This window comes from Staurois parvus, unplaced genomic scaffold (genome assembly GCF_062004578.1).
Source record: "Staurois parvus isolate SC_StPar_1 unplaced genomic scaffold, SC_StPar_1.0 ptg000548l, whole genome shotgun sequence".
Classification (NCBI taxonomy): Eukaryota; Metazoa; Chordata; class Amphibia; order Anura; family Ranidae; genus Staurois; species Staurois parvus.
Genome location: NW_028318344.1, coordinates 7,866,536 through 7,885,504, shown reverse-complemented (window position 1 = coordinate 7,885,504; position 18,969 = coordinate 7,866,536). Strand labels below are relative to the sequence as shown.

At 39.5% G+C, this 18,969-nt stretch overlaps 1 protein-coding gene across 1 annotated transcript in view; it reads right to left on the bottom strand.

Moving 5' to 3' along the window:
- Window positions 1-2,177: 2,177 nt before the first annotated feature.
- Window positions 2,178-18,969, bottom strand: part of GRIN2D (glutamate ionotropic receptor NMDA type subunit 2D) — a 526,055-nt gene continuing 509,263 nt past the window's right edge. Inside the window, exon 12 of the mRNA XM_089690985.1 lies at window positions 2,178-4,262. Coding sequence (XP_089547111.1) covers window positions 2,775-4,262 — 1,488 coding nt within the window. The 3' untranslated portion in view covers window positions 2,178-2,774. The remainder of the gene's footprint in view (window positions 4,263-18,969) is intronic.

Below are 18,969 nucleotides of genomic sequence, written 5' to 3'. Positions count from 1 at the left end.
ATATTCTGTGCACTGTGAGAGATCAGTTATAGTGAATGCAGGGTCCTGGGTTTAGTAACACTTTAACTTAATCCCTAGAGTGGGCTGCTAACACCCCCCAAACCCACAATCAACTATTGTAGCTAAAACTATAGCACTCTGAGATCCCAGTGCCAGAACAAGCTGATTTAACTCTTTGTAGAGTTTAGATGTCTATTGTCCAATATTAGAAAGTTCAGATTAAAAAAAATTGGACAATTTATGAAAGTTCAGATTTAAAAAAAAATGGACAAATTATGAAAACAAGAAACACTTAACAGACCAGCACAATCAAGAAAAAGAAAGTATTTATGAGAGAATTGTAGGCCAATAGTTTATGTATACCTGGTGTTTCTATAATAATAAGACTGACATCAATGTTGTTGGTTTGCTACAAATACCCCCATTCTTACCAGATATGACAAATCATTTATTTTTAAAGGTTGTAGGGGGGGAAACATATTTTATTAACACCTGACAATTGTCTTAAATCCTTTAAATTCCCTCAAACCCTCAAATTTGCTCAAAACTTGACATCCATTTGAATTTTGTGGCACTTAGGGGTCACAGTGCTTAATGTATAAATTAAGTCAGGTACAGGTAGCAAAATTATTGCAATGCAAGTAGAATTTGTTACCACGTTTTTAGTATTTCTGCGGCATTATAAATGTTTGTATTTATTAATTAGCTGCACAAATAGTGGGCAGAGTTATGAATTTGCGTGTGTGCAATATTACATAGATTGCTATTGTCTAGAAATACTGTACCTTGTATCAGAGGGATTTACATATATGCAAATCTTTCTAAAATTCATTATGGATAGTCAAATGTTATATGTAGTCTCATCTAATGAGTCTACACCTAAAATATGTGCAAATGTTATGCATAATGCAGGCTCAGTTGTTTCTAAATGTAATACAATTCTGTAGTGCAAGAATGGACAATATTCAGTATACCAGAAGTCTTAGCTCCCTACAACAATATAGGTAATCAATGACAGGACTACCAAATCATGTGAGCATAGAGCAGAAGCCGCAGCATCTGTCAGCTTAAGAGCCACACGACCTTAAACTAGGTATGAAAAATGACACTCTAAAAAATTTTGCTAAAAAGAATTGGAAAAATTAGGTGGAGTATATCAAACCTACTATATTTGTGCTACATTCAGGTAACATATTCTGCCTATCTGTGTACTGGAAAGGTAACATATTCTGCCTATCTGTGTATTGGAAAGGGTGCACTATAAGAATGAGTTCTGAGTCAGTGAAGCTGAAAGTATTCGACTGAATGAACTGACAATGGTCCTCACTGCCTCAGAACATGTACACAGGCAGCATATGCATAGTACATAACTGTATTTTCAGCCCCTCATTCAGGTAGAAGAGGAAAAGAGCAAGCACCACACATCGCCTGTGTACAAAGTGCTATGTCTTTATTGTTTGTTTTTTTTTTAAGAGGTGGCTGATTCTGTTTAATAGACATATTATCTGCCTGGGTTGCACCCTGTAAGGTGTGTATAGTACACAGGTTTTTGAACAGACAGATACTGAGTCCCCAGGGAAAGGCTATTGTAAGCATCATCAATGAAAATGAAGAGCCACATTTGGCTCCATGAGCTACTGGTAAGGGACCACTAGCAAAAAGTAAGAGGATTCACCTACAAAAGCCAATGGCTTTGAATTCTACCAGACTGAATGATAATGATCACTCCTGTCTACTCAACTGCTGTTTCATGGCAGAAAAAAAAATTAATCAAGACTGCAACTTGCCTTTCAAAAACTAGACAACAGTAGTCTTATTACCCTAACAATAACAATGCTACACTGTTTACAAGATGTTAAAACTAAAATATGTACTGTGATTTTAACAAAGGAACTTAGGGCTATTTAAAATCTTGGATTTTCCTCTTAGGATTTATATATAGATATATATCACAGTTTTGTCTCCAAATTAAAAATGAAAATATATAAAAAAGAATCTTTACAGCTAACATATCTTACTTTATATATTTGATATTATACATTAAAATGTAATTTCTGAAGCTAAGAAGCACAATGCAGCCGAAGGACTTTTCTTGTCTTGGCTGAGAAATAACAGTGAAAAGAAAAGTTTTTCTAAGAATACTATGACTAAATAATTATATAAGTATACTAATAGTATCTAGTCACAACTATTTATGTATCTATTGCAGTGTGCTTAAAAGTGTTACAAATGTTTAAATAAGCCCTTAACATTTCGTCAAAAGTAAAAGCAGGAGAGTCTAATAAAATGGCGTCCACAAATTCAATTTCCTTAATTTGATTCCACTCCTTACACTCCTTTGCATCAAATCTCAATGTCCCCAGTACACTGAGTAAACATATTGATGACAATAGGCTATGTGGTCTTCAAGATGACCTTTTTGAGATGCTGGTTGAACCATCCTGTTCTTTCCACTGCACCTTTCTCCACAACCTGGTTACAAATGGGTCGTTCTGCTGGTCCAGCCAGAAGGTATTAAACATATGGTTCTTTGAAAACATCTTCCATTTTATGCAAAGCTGCAGTTGAACTTTGCAACCAAAAATATTCTTGGTGTTTACTTAGGAAATTCTAGTTAAGTTTTGTAATCTAATAATATGGCCCACATAAACGTGAAGTCTTTTATAACTGTATCTGAGTTTATTATAAGTTTTGGTTTCAACTTATATAGAACATAGATATGTTTCCCAACATTAAACATGGGTGGTCTTCACATGAGTTGTTTCCTCCTCTAGTCATACTTCAGACTCCAAGCTAGAGAAGTGCGCAGACCCCCTTCTTTTATAAAGGGTTCCACTATGACTTGACCTAGGTTGGCATTCTGGAGAGAAGATGTGTCTGTGACACCTCAGATGGCATCTGCTTAGGTCCTCCAAACTGCGGGAGGTGGGATGTATGGGGGCTAAGTCACAAGAGTGGTGATGGTGGTGGAGGTAAGAGCAGTGACCTCCACGTAAGTGTTCCCAGTCTAATCGCCTTTCAAGCTTTTCATCCGAGCAGCTGAAGAATCTTGGCTCCTTGTGGCAGTGTGGCTGCAACACTTCCAAACTACTGCAATAGCATGAACCATGGCAAGTGGCTGGAAGATAATCTTTGCTCAACTGACGATATTTACCAAGCTTATCCACTGACCAGTACCTCATTGGTTTTCGTGGTGCAGAGGAGGTCTGCCGTTCTCTAGATGGGTATGTGCAGAAGTAGTTTGGTGAGTACCAACAGTTGTGTCCAATGTCAGATTTCACACATGGTGGTTCCCTCTCACACACATCTGAATCAGAATCTGAAAGATCAACATATTTGTTTTGGCTGGGGCTCATAACAAGAGGGTGAGAATGGCTCCTGCACATATGAGATCGATTAGACTTTTTGTGCAGTAAGGGTTGGGATTCCATGTCCACTTCCTCTCGACGATGATGACAATCTCTTCCACAACTTCTCTCATCTTCATAAGTAAACCTTGAATGACCACCATAATGGGTTCCATCACATACCTCCACATTGGCTTTGTTGGGACGATTTGTGCTAGCATTTTGACCACCACTACTATATACCTCACATTCCATTTCGCATGTGCTCTTTTGGTAACTACTGCCCAGATGATCAAACTTTTTTGTTGTTGTTTCAGGTGTTCGACTCCCCCGTGCCCCACCTGTAGACTTTGGAGTCCTTTCCTTTCCTGTTTGGTAGTTTTCATAAAGACCTCTTGAAACTTTTGACTGCCAACCTGGTGGTTCTGGAGCATCTTTTTCTCTCACAATGGCAAAATAAGATGGTGGGTTTTCTAGGAAGTCTCTTTGAGTTGGAGGTGACATCTGACAGGGTGCCATCTTTTTGTCTTTGCTAAAAGCTTGTCCAGATTCCACCAGATGATCAGAGAGACCTTCAGGCTCAATAGGACCATAATACCTATGAAATCCATCAGAAAATGTGTTCTTATGAGAATGGCGAGGAGGAGCTGCCTTGCTGCTGGCGTCAAGGGCAGAACGAGGTGGGGTATACATATCTTTGTAGCAGTTAGGGCTGCGAGCATGCCGCCACCTCTCAACTATCCTCCTTTCCCGTGGCAAAAAGTTGGAACATGGTAAAGGAGCAGATGGTGGTGGAGGTGGAGCAACAGAATTTGAAAGGGCTGGAATTCTCTGTGGTGGATAGCAATGATTTAAAGTTGGAAGTTGTTGGTCTATAGTCTTTGGATCCTCAGCACTGCAGCAGCTATACATGCCCTGTGAAAACAAAAAAAAATGCCAAAGTCACTCACATGCTTCTTACAAATGTAACATGTTTTTAAAAAAACAAGTAATTTTTTTTTATAATGGTGTACTTTTATTCCACTATCTCAATATTTTTCTGCCAGAAATGCTGCATGCAGCTTTTTTCATGCCTTTGGTGCATTAGGCTGCCTAGCCAGATAAATGGGCTACTTTAATGCAGCAAGTTAACACAGCTTAACACATGTTACTGTGCATGTGCTAACACAACACAACAGAGTGAATGAGACTTTAATGATACATTGGTGAATACAGGGCTGCAAAAATGTGTGTGTTTCATACATCCCTGGAGTTTAGCTTTTAGCAATTAAACCTTTAATAGGATTTCTTTGCATATGCTATCTGTAGGAAACAGTTATAATAGAAGCATGCCATAAGAAAAGCAAACTAAAGAAAATCTACAGCAGATCAACAAAGTTTGATTAATTAATAGTGAAATGGAAAATGCAGTGATTAAGTGCAAACTGTAGACAGCTGTAACAAACAACCAGATTTCATATTGCTTTAGTCAGGACAATGATTTGATTAATGAGATATTGCTAATGGTTACAGCAAATGTGCTCTTTGTCTTAATGAGTACACTATGGGGTTGATTCAATTAAACTGCAGAGTGCAAAATCTAGTGCAGCTCTGCATAGAAATCAATAAACCTCCAGTTTTTTTTAATCAAAGCTTAGTTGAACAAGCTAGAAGTTAGAAGCTGATTGGCTACAATGAACATCTGCACCAGATTTTGCACTCTTCAGTTTAAAGTGATTCTAAAGGTTATTTTTTTTTTTTGTGGAAAATAACAACCACGCTGTACTTACCTACTGTGTGCTGTGGTTTTGCACAGAGCAGCCTGGATCCTCCTCTTCTCGGGTCCCCCTCAGGCTCTTCTGGCCCCTCCCTCCTGACAGGTGCCCCCACAGCAAGCAGCTTGCTATGGGGGCACCTGTTGCTCCATGTGCCCATTCACACACGAAGCCGTGGCTTGGCCCCGCCCCCCCTTTCTCCTCATTCGCTGACTGGCTGTGAATTACAGCAGTGGGAGCAAATAGCTCCCACTTGCTGTTTCAGCCAATGAGGAGGCAGAGACCCAGGAAAGCCGAAGCTGTTGTTCACATAGCTGGATCTCGACAAGGCTCAGGTAAGTATTGAGGGGGCTGGGGGCACTGCTCCACACAGAACAAACCTTGAGCCTTTACAACCACTTTAAGTAAACCCCTATATTTGAATTACTTTTCCTACACATACATTTTTCTATAAAACTAGCTGCAGTTATTTTTCACCCTCATAAGTATGTACAGTAACTGTTTGCATTATTTAGGGCTTAAACACAGAAGTAGAGATTCTTCATGGGAGTTTAACAATGATTTGAAACCTATAGAAAATGTGGTGTTGAAGAGTTTGGCTACTAAGTTGTATGAGTTATAAAACATTCCCTAGTGCTCTCTCCAGCTGGTCAGCACAAAAAGCCTATTTAAACCATTTCAACATTTAGGTTACAAAATAGTTTATTTCCATATTTTTTGCAATTACACAAGAAGCCAAACTGACCTTTCAAGGCAACTCTGTAAAGTTTGGTCTCTAACTCCAAACTATTTCAGCTGCCAGCTAGGACATATATGGATTCTATACCTAAAATGCCTAACCCTTAGGTCCCCAGTACTACTATCCTTGCACTGAGCATTATTATGTTATTTTATTTTGCCTTATTTATCTTTTTTATAAGTAAATTTCTTGCTACATTGCTATGAAAGAGGAATGCTGGAGAGGGCCATGGAGAACCCCAAAATTTAAACAGTCCACTCTCAAGAAGTGATCATGTACAGAGGGGTCATTCCCTTGCCATACACCTTGCTGCACTGCCTGCCTTAGGCAGAGGCATGTTGTGTCATACAGAAATGTCTGTAGATGTCCATTACAGTTCATTAACCTTTGCACTCACAGCTGTTATGTTGCTTGTTATTATTCCCTGCTTCTCCCTTCCTCCTGGCAGGGCTGCACATCTGACACAGATAAACCTGTTTTGTTAATGGGTCCTATGCCCCTATATATGGAACTCTGCTGCTCTCTGCAGCTTAATGCCTTGCCTGTTGGGGGACTGAAATTGTGGGGTAATGGAGAGAAATAGCTCAAGTGTTGAAAACACTTTTGAGCTTTGTTTTGGATTTATAAACAGAACAGGATCTCCAAATCAGTCCTCTTTGCTTTTCTGTAATTAGGCTGTTCCCAAATATTATCAAATACAATTTAACAGCTTATTTGAGAACATTGGCCCCCTGGTCTACATTGTATGCCTATAAAGGGAGAACTAATATGGAGAAACTGTAGATATTACCAGTACATCTCAACTCTATGCTTGAATTGGCAATACAATGATGATGTCCTGTAACCTTCTTTGCATTACACAAATCAACAGAAATGCATGGTGTCACTCCAAACTATGCTACTCCTTGATGACCTAATGCATGCCTTATGATCTCTTTCCTATTTACCCCTTCTATTCCAGACAGCATGACTTCACAAATGTCTCAACCATGGATCCACTTTGGACATCAGGTGGATTTCAGGAACAGAAAACCTCAGCCCTTCACAGATCTTTAGTAGAAATTTGACCTCAGAAAAAAAAATTATTTTATTGATTATTATGAGCACCTCACCATGCCCAGACTATCTCTGCTCGTTTTCAATCGTCTAAACTGACTAAGTTTCAGGAACATTACTTCCCTTAAGGCGTTGATCATCATATAAGGTGCTGAATACACTTCCCTTGTAACCCTTATAAAAATATCTTTACATAAGAAAATATTCTAGGTGAGGAGATACCTCTTTGTGTGTTATATAAAGAGAATCAATAGTAACTACTACATTGGTATCTGACCGCAGAAACACCAGAATAAATATACCCGAAGTCCACTAACAGATGCTGGTATTGCAAAGAAGACCTATGATGATCTACTCAGCACATGCACTACCACTGTCCACTTATCAAACCCTAAAAAAATGGAAAATGCAGTGATTAAGTGCAAACGTATTCATGCCCTGATCCATTGAGTATTTGATACCTGGATCCCCATCTCCCAAAATGTTCCTCCTGGGTTTACCCTCATCTGGGTTTTCTGAATCAACTAAAAACACTTTTTATGCATATACTTACAGCGGCATTTTAGTAGCTCTAAAATTGAAACACACTGAACATCCTTTCCTAGTGAATCTACTCACAAGGATTGCAGATGTTAAAATTATGGGACATCTAATGACTCTGTAACTTGTTTGGTAAATATAATAAAGTCTTGGAACTGTGGCATCCCACAAAAGCTACTGCAACACATATTTACTCCTCTAGCATCCTGTAAGGCTCTTTTCATGTGGCACTGTGAGACTGGTTCCTTGGAATGGTAAGACCAACCCCTTCTACTTTTCCCACGTTCCCATATTCCCATTTCCCTATCACCTTTTACTCTACCTTCTTTATCAGGGCTGGATCTAGTTTGTCTAATGTGGGGGTGCAGTTAAAAATGTCAGGGAGGCAGAGGATGGAAGGTCAACAGGGCAGTGTGCAGGGGGTCAGCAGGGCAGAGGAAAGGGTCAGCAATTTGTAGGGCAGTGTACAGAGGCCACTGACTTGTAGAGCAGTGTACAGGGGTCTGCAGGTAAAGGAATCAGCAGGGTAGAGGATAGGGGGTCAACAGATCAGAGGATAGAGGTCAGCAAAGCTGAGGTAAGGGATCAGCAGAGCAGAGGACAGGGTTCACCTCTAGCAGGGCAGAGGACAGGGGTTACTTTTGGCAGAGCAAAGGACAGGGGTCTCTGTTGGCAGAACACTCAGCAGAGGACAGAGGTCACTGCTGGCACTCAGCATTCTCCCATCATCTGCACTGCACATAGACTGGGCACAGGCAGGTAATCTTCTACTTTCCACACACTAAACAGCTGAGATTGGATTCCCTTACACACAATCATGATCAGCACAGTGTGTAGCTGGCTACTGCAGCTGTTCTGCCATTATGATCAGGGGATTTCACAGGTCAGAACTGCAACATAGCAGCCAGCTACACACAATGCAGATTGTGTATTGAAACCCACCTCAACTAGGTGTTATGTGGTAAGCAGGAGATCTGCTGCCTGTGCACAGGCTGTTTGCAGTGCAGAGATGGGAGAAGGAGCACAGCATAGTTGCCAACATTTCAGAAAACATTTACAGGGTCACCATTTTTTGCTGAGCATCCAGAAATCCATTGTAGATGGAGAATATACTTTAATTAGGGATGGGGCATTCATTTAAAACAGGTGTGGTTTTACAAGCAGCATATCATGAACCTAATGCCATACTTTAATTACATAAGATAATCATTTAAGGATAGTTTAGACTGTGTCTTTAGATTGTTATGCAAGTATGGTAAGCTTTATTTCTCCTAAAAAAACGAGCTTTGTGTATGTTTTATGTTTGATGTAGGCACCATTATGGTAAATTAATTAAGTCTTATAATCAGGCAAATATTTTGATGGCAGCAAGAAATCTAAGTCACCATCTAATTCAACATTACATAATTACACTGTAAAATAGCATTTTGAGTTGACCAGGTCATACTAGAAAAAAAAAATAAATAGAAAATAGGTAGCTTGTGTGATGCAAGTATTTCAACAACACACATTACAATTTTTATTTACATCATAATTGCATAATTGTATACAGTATATGGATGATACTCTTGTGGATGAACATTCTTAATACAAGCATGACATTGAAGAATGCAACCTGTAATCTCTCCTTAGCTACTCTGTATTCTCACTTTGATTCATTTACTGACATAAGCAGGATAAAAATAGCTAGAACACAGCCTGCAGTATCGACATGTAATTGACATGCATGATAGCAGTGCCTTTCTTAGAAACAATTTAATGCAGATCTCTATTTTAGGATATTGTTACAAAGACTAAATACTGTTTTTCAGAAGAGGCTTATTTTGATGCCATTTATCAAGGGCCACCCTCTTAGCTGCACAAGAATTACAATAAAGAAAGTATCTTAGCAGACTATTGCTTTAGTTATATACTTCCATGTCTTGTAAGATACCATTAGGTTCTTTGGTGAAACAGGATTTGTAAAATTGGGAAGAAAAATCTTGTTAACGGTCATTCTGCCGGAGTATATTAGACATTCAGAGCTAAAATCTGATTTGTTCCTGAGAGCACATAATTAACACATAGCGTACACACAATTAACACAGAGCATAAACCTTTTGGTTTCAGCCATAGATGACAATTCTTCTTGCTTCACACTCTGCACACAGGACCCTTCCCTGACCCCCGCGGTGCACAAAGCTCCTGAAAGGGACAAGACACACACGTGGCCCACCTACCCAGAGCCAACCACTGAATACTAGGTGAGGTGCCTTCCGGAAGAGAGACCCTGGTTCAGGGGAAAAAGAAACCAAACATCCTACCCCTAAGTTTCAGGGTAGGCCAAAGGACCCACACCATCCATCCAAGTGAAGAAAGAAACACATACAGTGCAATGACACATACGCAAAGAGAAAAAATAAATTAAATAAATAAGTGCCAGTGGAAGTCCATGGGCTAGGCCTTGCAGCCTGGTAACAAAAATTGCCCAAGAAATGCAGACAAAACAGGAGGTGCTGAGGCAATGTGCTCACTCTCACAATGATATTCCCACGCCCAAGTGATACTAAGAGCGCCCCCGAGGTGACCAGATTAAGTTGCTCCATTCAAATCAGAAGGCACATGGAATTACTCCCATACCCCACCTTACCCAGTAAGCACCCAGATTTCTGTTCATAGAGGACAAACCTTCAGAGTGCTCATCATACATAGTAGAGATACTATACAGCCAGACATTCATACCAAAAGGCCAGACTGACACTGATAAGACTAGATACTACACTTAGCCATGAGGCCAAGAGGTGATGTGAGTTTTACTTAGATGTCACTGGAACAAGTATTCCCACTAAAAGATTACCTTCATCTCCTGTTCTGTTGATAACAAACATTTTGGATTTTCCTTCACTATCTCTCCTAGTAGCAAAGGCCATCAGAACCAGTAGGGAGAGTCACTCTCCCCAGGAGGTGTTATTAAGAGAACTTGTCATTTTGCTCTAACTAAAGGTCAGTCAGACAATACATTCTTAAATCTTGCAGGTGCCTCTGTTCACATTATTATCCTTTATTTCCCAACACTTCAACTATAACATGAACATGAACACAAAATGAGTCTGCATATTCATTGGATATTCAAAATACTCTACCGTCTGAATAGGCTGTAGCCTGGATACTACCATTATCAAACCATTTATCCATTGTAAGCCTTATTTTTTTCTCTGCATTGCATTTGCTTTTATGTGACTAGGATAAAAGTCTTCAGGAAACTTCACAGATGTAATAAATCAGCTCTGAGACCAAAAAGTCTTTCCTTTAGAAGCTGTTTCTGAAGTAGCTACTTTTGCAGTCTCAAAGCTCATGTATTACAGAACCTGTGAGGGGTTTAAAAAAATCTTCACAGGTTCTATAATGCAAAAGCTTACAAATAGTAATTTGCAGAACCTTAGTTGTTACTGTTCCGCATTAAAAGCTATTTAGTTTCAGTAATACAGGAAAGATATTATTTCACAGTACAATTTGAGCATCAGTTCTTGGAACTCTAAGTCACACATTAGATGGTTATGTTATTAGGCTTAGTTATTTTGTAAACTGGACAAAATATTCATCAAGCATGAAAAAAAAGTTCCACTAAATATAAATATTTGCAAACGTAATCAGAGAGTGTTCAGAATACACAGAGAAAAAGAAGATAGAGTTTCCCATTGATCCTGATACACAGTACAGTACAAGGTTTTTGAATAAGATCTTCCCAGCCTCTAAAATTAGCAAAATACAGAACTGTATGTAACACAAGATCCTACCTAAACCACTTATTTGATCTCTATCCCATCAGGCAGACCTTGCAAAATAGAGATTGCACAGTCAGATTATGATATGTATGATTAGCTTTAGATAGAGAACCTTTCTGTACATCCATCTGAAATCCAGGCAGATAGATATAAATTAAGGGCCCATTCACACTGAATGGACAGCTGGAGAGCAAACCTCAGCGCTTTACCTGTCCAGCAGTTGTAAATTTTAATTTTGGTACAGGGTGGAGTGGTGCACACTTCAGCACATCACAAAGCTCCACTGAACTTTGTTTGAAGTGTACAAAAGTTACACTTCATGTCACTGTACAGTAGCACAATGCACTGTACTACTGTACAGCAAAATGCAATTCTGTACAATGCGCTGCAATAAAATGCTGCATTTCTGCATTTTACTGTAGCTTGCTGTAGTGCAGCTCCGGGCTGCATCACAGTGTGAATAGGATACACAGAAAAAAATTGTGTGTTCTAGCATTGACCAACATTTTACATTGCTGTAAAACACCGGTCACTACAGTGTGAATTGCCCTGAAATGCTTCTGAAGTCTAAATGTTTTTTACCTTGCATTCTACATGTCCCACTATTTGTTCTTTTGTCCTACCCACCCACATCACTAAACACTTACTTGAACCCTGCCACCTCCCCAGCGCAGTCATGGCTGCAGCACTGCTCCTCTCTCTTCCAGGATTCACAGGGGACACTGAGAGCAGGGGAAGCCATAGACTCCTTACATAACGAGTGCAATAAAACACTGGTCACTGCAATTTGAATTGCCCTTAAATAGTTCTGAAGTCTAAATGTTTTTTTTTTTACCTTAATGCATTCTACATGTCCCACTATTTGTCCTCTTGTCATACCCACCTGCATCCCTAAACACTTACCTTACCCCTGTGACCTCCCTACTGCAGTTGTGGCTGCAGTACTGCTCCTCTCTCTTGTAGGATTTACAGGAGACACTAATAGCAGGGAAAACCATAAGCACCTCTCTTTTGGTGCAAACAAGTCCCTGTGTTATTTGCAGGCAGCACCAATCTTTTTATCCTAGGTCTTCTTCCAGCTGATGTTCATGTTCAGGACCTTTCTGTGGAACAACAAGCAGGCAAGAATTCATCTGTCTTTTCTATCCCAACCACAGGCCAAAGGAGGGATCAGCCTCCTTGACCTCCAAAAATGTTACTGGGCAGGACAGCTGACCAGATTGGTGGAATCAATCAACCATGCAGACCCCAAGGACTGGGTACAGCTGAAATAGGCTTTTATGGAAATGTTATTGGCAGCTGTGCCTTGGCTACTGGCTGTACGCTGTAAACTAGTGCAGGTCTCCCATCATCAGCTGATCTTGGCCATCTTATGGAACTTCTGGCTTGCATGTAATTCACATCAAATCTCCTTGGTTCTAGGGCCTTTGACCCCACTCAGACTCAACCCAGACTTTATTCCAGGTATGAGCAAGTCCTTTCTGATGACCACATGGTCACACACACATCCCTGAGTTTATCAATTCATCCACTACAAAAGGTTTATTGATTGGGATTCCTTGAAAACTCAGGTCCCCGTTCAAATATCCTTTTTTGTATGTACATGAAAATCCACCATTTTCTGAATGGAACGAAGGATAGACAAGTGTCAGGTGAGACAGGACCCCTTTTGAGTTGATTTGCACAATGTCTTCACCCAAAAGACATTAGGTCTCTGACATATATTCCCTGTTCTTCTCTACACACACCCCCAACTCTGCGAAAGCTTGTGCGGAATGGGAAACAGACTTGGATCTCCATCTAGAGAGGGATGAATGGGAGCAAATTAATCTGTTTACTCACAATGGCTCCCTTATCATACACACTCAAGATAATTTGTTTAAGATTTGGTTGAGTTAATACAAAGTTTCCTTGTTGATTCATACGTTTTTCCTATGGTCTCTGATCATTGCTAGCGATGCTTGAAGGCTGAGGGTACATTTCTCAATGTATGGTGGGATTGTCCCTTTATAGCTCTGTTTTGGACCATGATGCATGACATTATCTCTCCAGTCCTGGGAAATACTATAGACTTTTCCCTGGCCTAGTATTTGTTACACCACACAAAGCAGCCATTGTGCCAGTACAGGTCACTGCAAGAGCACATGGTCAATGCTGAGCGCCTCTGTATTCCTATACACTGGAGAGACACCAACCCTCCTAGTGTTCGGGAATGGCTTACTCACTTGAACAGGCTGGAGGAGATAGAGGAGCTAATTTTCATGACACAGGACAGAATTAAATCTTACACGACTAAGTGGGCAAGCTGGTTGCACTTTAAATCCTTGGATGACTCTAAAAATCTTATGTCCTTGGTAATACGGATACAGTCAAGTCAGAAACCTGGAAGTACAGTCATGTGAGGACTGCTGCACTGCCATGCTATGAAGGCGGAGGCTGAAACCCTTGAGATAAATAAGCGGTTGTAGGTATTGCATGCCACCCCCCCCTTTTTCCCAGCTCCCTGAGGGAGAGGGACCTTCCTTTTTCCAATGGATGGCACTGTTGGATGTGGGAGCTTCCTCTTCTCTTCCTCTTTTCCTCCCCCCCTTTTCTTTCTTTTTTTCTTTTTTCAGGAGGCAACCAGAAGTCTGGTTATTGAAGCAGAGGGGCTGGCCTGGCATCTTCCCTAGTCAAGGACTGCTTGGTCAATTTGATTGAACTGGGTTTTGTGATGTAGACAGCTGATCCAGACTGCCCTACATTAGGTGTAAGGTCCATTCTCCTGGGCCTCACCTTTTCTTATAAATGTATTTTGTGGTTGTGAATGGGCTTTTTAAATTAATTTTATTTAGATTTTTGTTTTTGTTCTTCACAAAAAATATTGCTGTTGTTTTCTGGACCCCGAGGGGTCCTGACTCCATGTACGCTTTTGTAATAGCATAATGACACTAACCTATGTAAGCGTACTGGTTATAGTGCATGGTTCTGGATGATGGCTTCATTTTTTTACGTCCATAGACAAATTTGTCTGTTTTTTTATTTCTTTCAAGAAAAGTGTATTATGGAAAAAAAGTCCCTATATTTTTTTTTTAAGTCAGCTCCTTTGTGCCTGGTGAAAACCAGAATCCCAGATCCAGGCTCTATGCAGGGCATCTACTTTTCAATGTAACACCTTGCCTTCTCCTATACCTGACCCATTATTATTCATCTGTCAAAAGCCAGCATCTTAATGGCCTGCCTCTGGAATTGGGTTTCTGAATGATCTAAGGTAAGATTTAGTGCTAGGAAGAGGCAGAGCTTAATCACAACAGGAGAACAGCCAAAGTCCCGTGTACAGTTTTGACTTCTCCCTTCTCCCTCAGCACAAAGCAAATTATTTGAACACAAGCAAATGCATTACAAGGTGTCTGCTTTTTTATTAATTTATATATTGATACTAGTACATAATTATTTCTTTCTTATTTATTACAAGTGCTTATATTGTAGTGGGATTTTCATATTAACTTGCATATTTCAAATTATTGATATTAAATTTTCCACATCAATATATAGCACAGATAATTTATGCAGTGCTTTACATATATATTGTACATTCACACTAGTCCTTGCCCTAGAGGACTTTACAGTATAAAGTCCCTAACCCACTTTCGTACTAGGGTCAATTTACATTTTGGTAAACATAACATTTTCTTTTTTTAATTGTAAAATTGAAAGGTTAATTTTAGTGAACTTTGGTTTGCTATATAAAAAATCTTTACAGGACAGTAAAATAGCCATATTAATACATTCATTTACTTAAGAACCTGATGCAGCAATGCAGTCCAGAAAGGGTTATCACAAGACCATTTTTCAGACCTTGTACACAATTATTATGCAATGTGTACTAAATATATTCAAATTCCTTCTCTCCCTCTGCCTCTCTTATCTGATTTGGTCTTTTCTTTCTTCTTGGAATGATCTGTTATGTCTTTGTTTGTCCTTGTTTTAGGTCATTAATTTTTGAGAAACAGTAACAAGATGAGGCAATCTGGGAGAAGAGGGAGGATGGTGGGAGAAATAAGATGGAGAGAGATAGAAGCTGAGTACTTTGCCAGGAATCACCTGAGAAACCACAGTGTGATAAAAAGACACATTTTTCAGGCAGCTGTTAATGTGGCTGGCATGTTAATTACATGGCCGCTATCACATCAGAGATCCAAGAATGAAAGCACAGTGCATAAAAGGGGCTGCTTGGGAGGCTATAAATGTACACTTTATAGATCACCTTTCTACACAGGTAAGTGAATTGAGATAACGGAATGTTGCACACGGACATGAAAAGCAATTTGAAAGAAATGCACATAAACATACAATTGTGGTTAACATGATGGCCCAAAAAGGCAAGACTAATCATAGACATGTGTTTTAATGGATTTCGTTCCATTTGCAGGCTGAGCAGACCGTTAATCATTGTGAAGTGCTTAGATCGAATCGTTGCCTACATTTTCATTTTAAAAAAAGAGTTCATTAGAATACTGTTTTACAGAAGCTGGTCTTGAAATGATTACAGTAATGTTAAGTTAAAAGCCTACACAATATCTAATTTTATCCATTTATTAAAACTGGTAGAATCCTAAAGAAATATAAAATAGTACTAAGCTCTAAACTTTTTAAACAGAAGCACATCTGTATAGGCCACTTTAAATCCATTTATGGTTCTTGCAAAATGAACATGCAGATGAATTAATTTGCTCAAGGGCATTTTAGAGTGTTAATTTAATTTTAAATGTTGCCTAATTAAATGTTACAGATTTCTCTTTTTTTTCTTTTTTTTTTTTTGTACACATTAGATTTTGATTGGGAAAAATGATTACAAGTTATGACTTCATTGTGTGGTGTACACGATTTGTACCCGGATTAATATATGTGATATTGTGGAGAATTTGTCATTGGAAAATTTTCTAACACCTTTGAGCAGTGTAATACATGTAACCTAGCATATCCTGCTGGACCATCATCATATTACACATTAAAGATAACAATAGGAAACTATACAGGCAAATGGAAAGGAAGAAAAAAAAAGGAGTACCAAACTACTGCTATACTCCACCAGTGCATTTTGTTAAGAAGGGTGGCAGGGCATTGGGATTTGTAAAAGAAAAAATAATTGTATCAGTATTCACAAGGCAACACTACGACTTAAGAGATATATTTAAGTTTATATATCATTTTCCAGGGTTCCCATTCATGTCTGAATTTTTAATTTCTACCATTACGAGCAGCATAAAAGTGTTCATGTGTACAGTGTAGCTGGACTTGTTGGATAACCTCTGACAAGTTAGGCAAATCCTCTTTTCCCATTTGCGTAATAATGTTAAGCATGCTGCTGTTGATATATGCAATCCTTCCATACCCAAACCTTGTAATGCCAGCTGTGGGGAGGGTGGGGTAAGGGTGCCCATATTGGTTGAAACTAACACAAATACAGATTTCCAAACCACTGATTTGCAGTGCCATAGAACATGGAAGAGGGTCTCTCTATGTCCGCAGCTGTGCCAACATTTGGCAGAGGTTGGATGGTATATACATGCCAATCTGCCTCGTGTAAGATAATACCGATGTGCTATCTTCGGGGCAGTTTCCCAATGTGAGCTACAGTGAGAGACTGTGTAAAGATATCAAAACGCTGTACCCCATTCTTTTTCTGTAAAATAGAGCTCTAAGTATTTCTCCCATTTAATTTGAGAAGAGTTTTTGGTTGCCTGCGAGTGTGTTTGTAGACAGGAGTAAAACCATGATATCCCTTCTTTAGAGAGTAGGGGTTTATGGCAATATTCCCATATCTTACTGTCTAGATAGACTTACCTTATCTGTAATTGACATTAATAAGTGTTTAAGTTGCAACTCTTTAAAGGTGTCCTTGGCTTTAAGAGTGTCAGGGACCTCTTTCAATGTGTCATAGCCTAAAGCTCTCCAGGAAGCAAGAGAGAAAGATGGAATTACAAATTCAAAGGTCTGTAAAAGAAGGTCATAGATCAAACAGGTCCTGTTGTTGTGCAGACATATATTGCCAAGCGTGGAGAGTAGCTGATATGGTGGGATAATGAGGTATATGTACAGGCTGCTGTGTGGTTTTGGCTATTAGTAGTGCTTTAAAATCCCTGTGGGCTAACACAATGTGTTCAAGAATTACCACTTATTTATCTGCAGGGTTAAACCATGACCTTATTTGGTCTAGTAGAGCTGCTCGGTAATAGTTCTGCATCACTGGCATCCCCAATACTCCGAGTGATCTATGTATAGTGATAGTAGAGAAAAGTACTCATGTCTTAGGACCACTCCATACATAATGCCTGGTAAGTTTATCAAGGGTTTTAAAAATATTGATTGGGGATCTGCATGGGAACTGTATGAGAAATGTGTAGAATTTTAGAAACTGTAGCCATTTTAAAGTCTGCTATGTGTCCTGTCCAAGATAATTCAGAGCGAGACAATTGGGTTAGTTCAGATGGTAAATATTTTAGCATCCGACCATGATTTACTTTAATTACACATAATTTAGAAGTAAGGAATGTAAGATTGATCCTTAAGTACTGAATAAGATCTATCGTCCAGAAACATGGGAATAGGGTTCTTAGGTGTTGTATTTGGGGTTCTGAAATGCCATTAGAAAGGGCATGACACTTAGCAATGTTTACTTTATAGTATGATGCTTCTGTATCCTGGATGGGTCTTATCTGCTGGTGCTAAAGCTCTTGCCCTCCCCTCTGTATTTTTTATTGTGGTGGATGGCCTCACTGACAAATGAAGAAGCTCAGGATACAAGAGAACTGGGAAGAGAGTGGCTTGCATGTAAAGCCCAGCATTTTAGGAGTCCATCCAGGCAGGAGAATTTGGGATATAGGTCCAGACCATCTCTGGCAGCCGTCACCCTATTTACCACCAGAGGGCACCTTCATCATCAGGCTGTACCTTCACGGGACTTCCGGCTTCATGGAATTTCTATGTGCACATTAAATTGCACTTCCGGTGAGTGGGCAATTTTTCTACACCTTCATGTTAGGATGTTGGAATATACCCATTTGGATTGAAGTCATTCATACTCCATCACTGGAATATACCTTTTTGGACTGATATCACATCACCTTGGACTGTATATTATTCAGTTTATAGGACTTTTTTGTCATATTTTGCCATACTTGTGACAGTGTGTTTTATTTGTATAGCGCTGCACACCCCATTTTTATGTCATACTCTTAGAAAGGTTTTGTGGTTCCTTTTTGTGCATCAGCAGCTTTACTTGGTGCGCTCGCTAACTCATACATTTACAGTGAGAAATAATGGGTGAGAGAGGGCACCCTTGCCTAGTACCATTTGTGATAGTGAAGCTATCAGAAAGAACTAATGTTCTTAGGGCGGCACAGTGGCTTAGTGGTTAGCACTTCCGCCTGACAGCACAAGGGTCATTGGTTCATATCCCAACCACAGCACCACCTGTCTGATGTTTTCATGTTCTCCTTGTGCCTGCGTGGGTTTCTTCCAGGTACTCCAGTTTCCTCCTACACTCCAAAGACATGCAGGTAGGTTAATTGGATCCTGTCTAAATTGTCCATAGTATGTGTATGTATGAATGTGAGTTAGGGACCTTAGATTGTAAGCCCCTTGAGGGTTAGGGACTGATGTGAATGTACAATATATACATGTAAAGTACTGTGTAAATTGACAGCGCTTTATATGTACCTGAAATAAATAAATAATAACTAATATAGTGAAGACATGCCTTGATGAGGTAGTATAAAGGGCCAGTA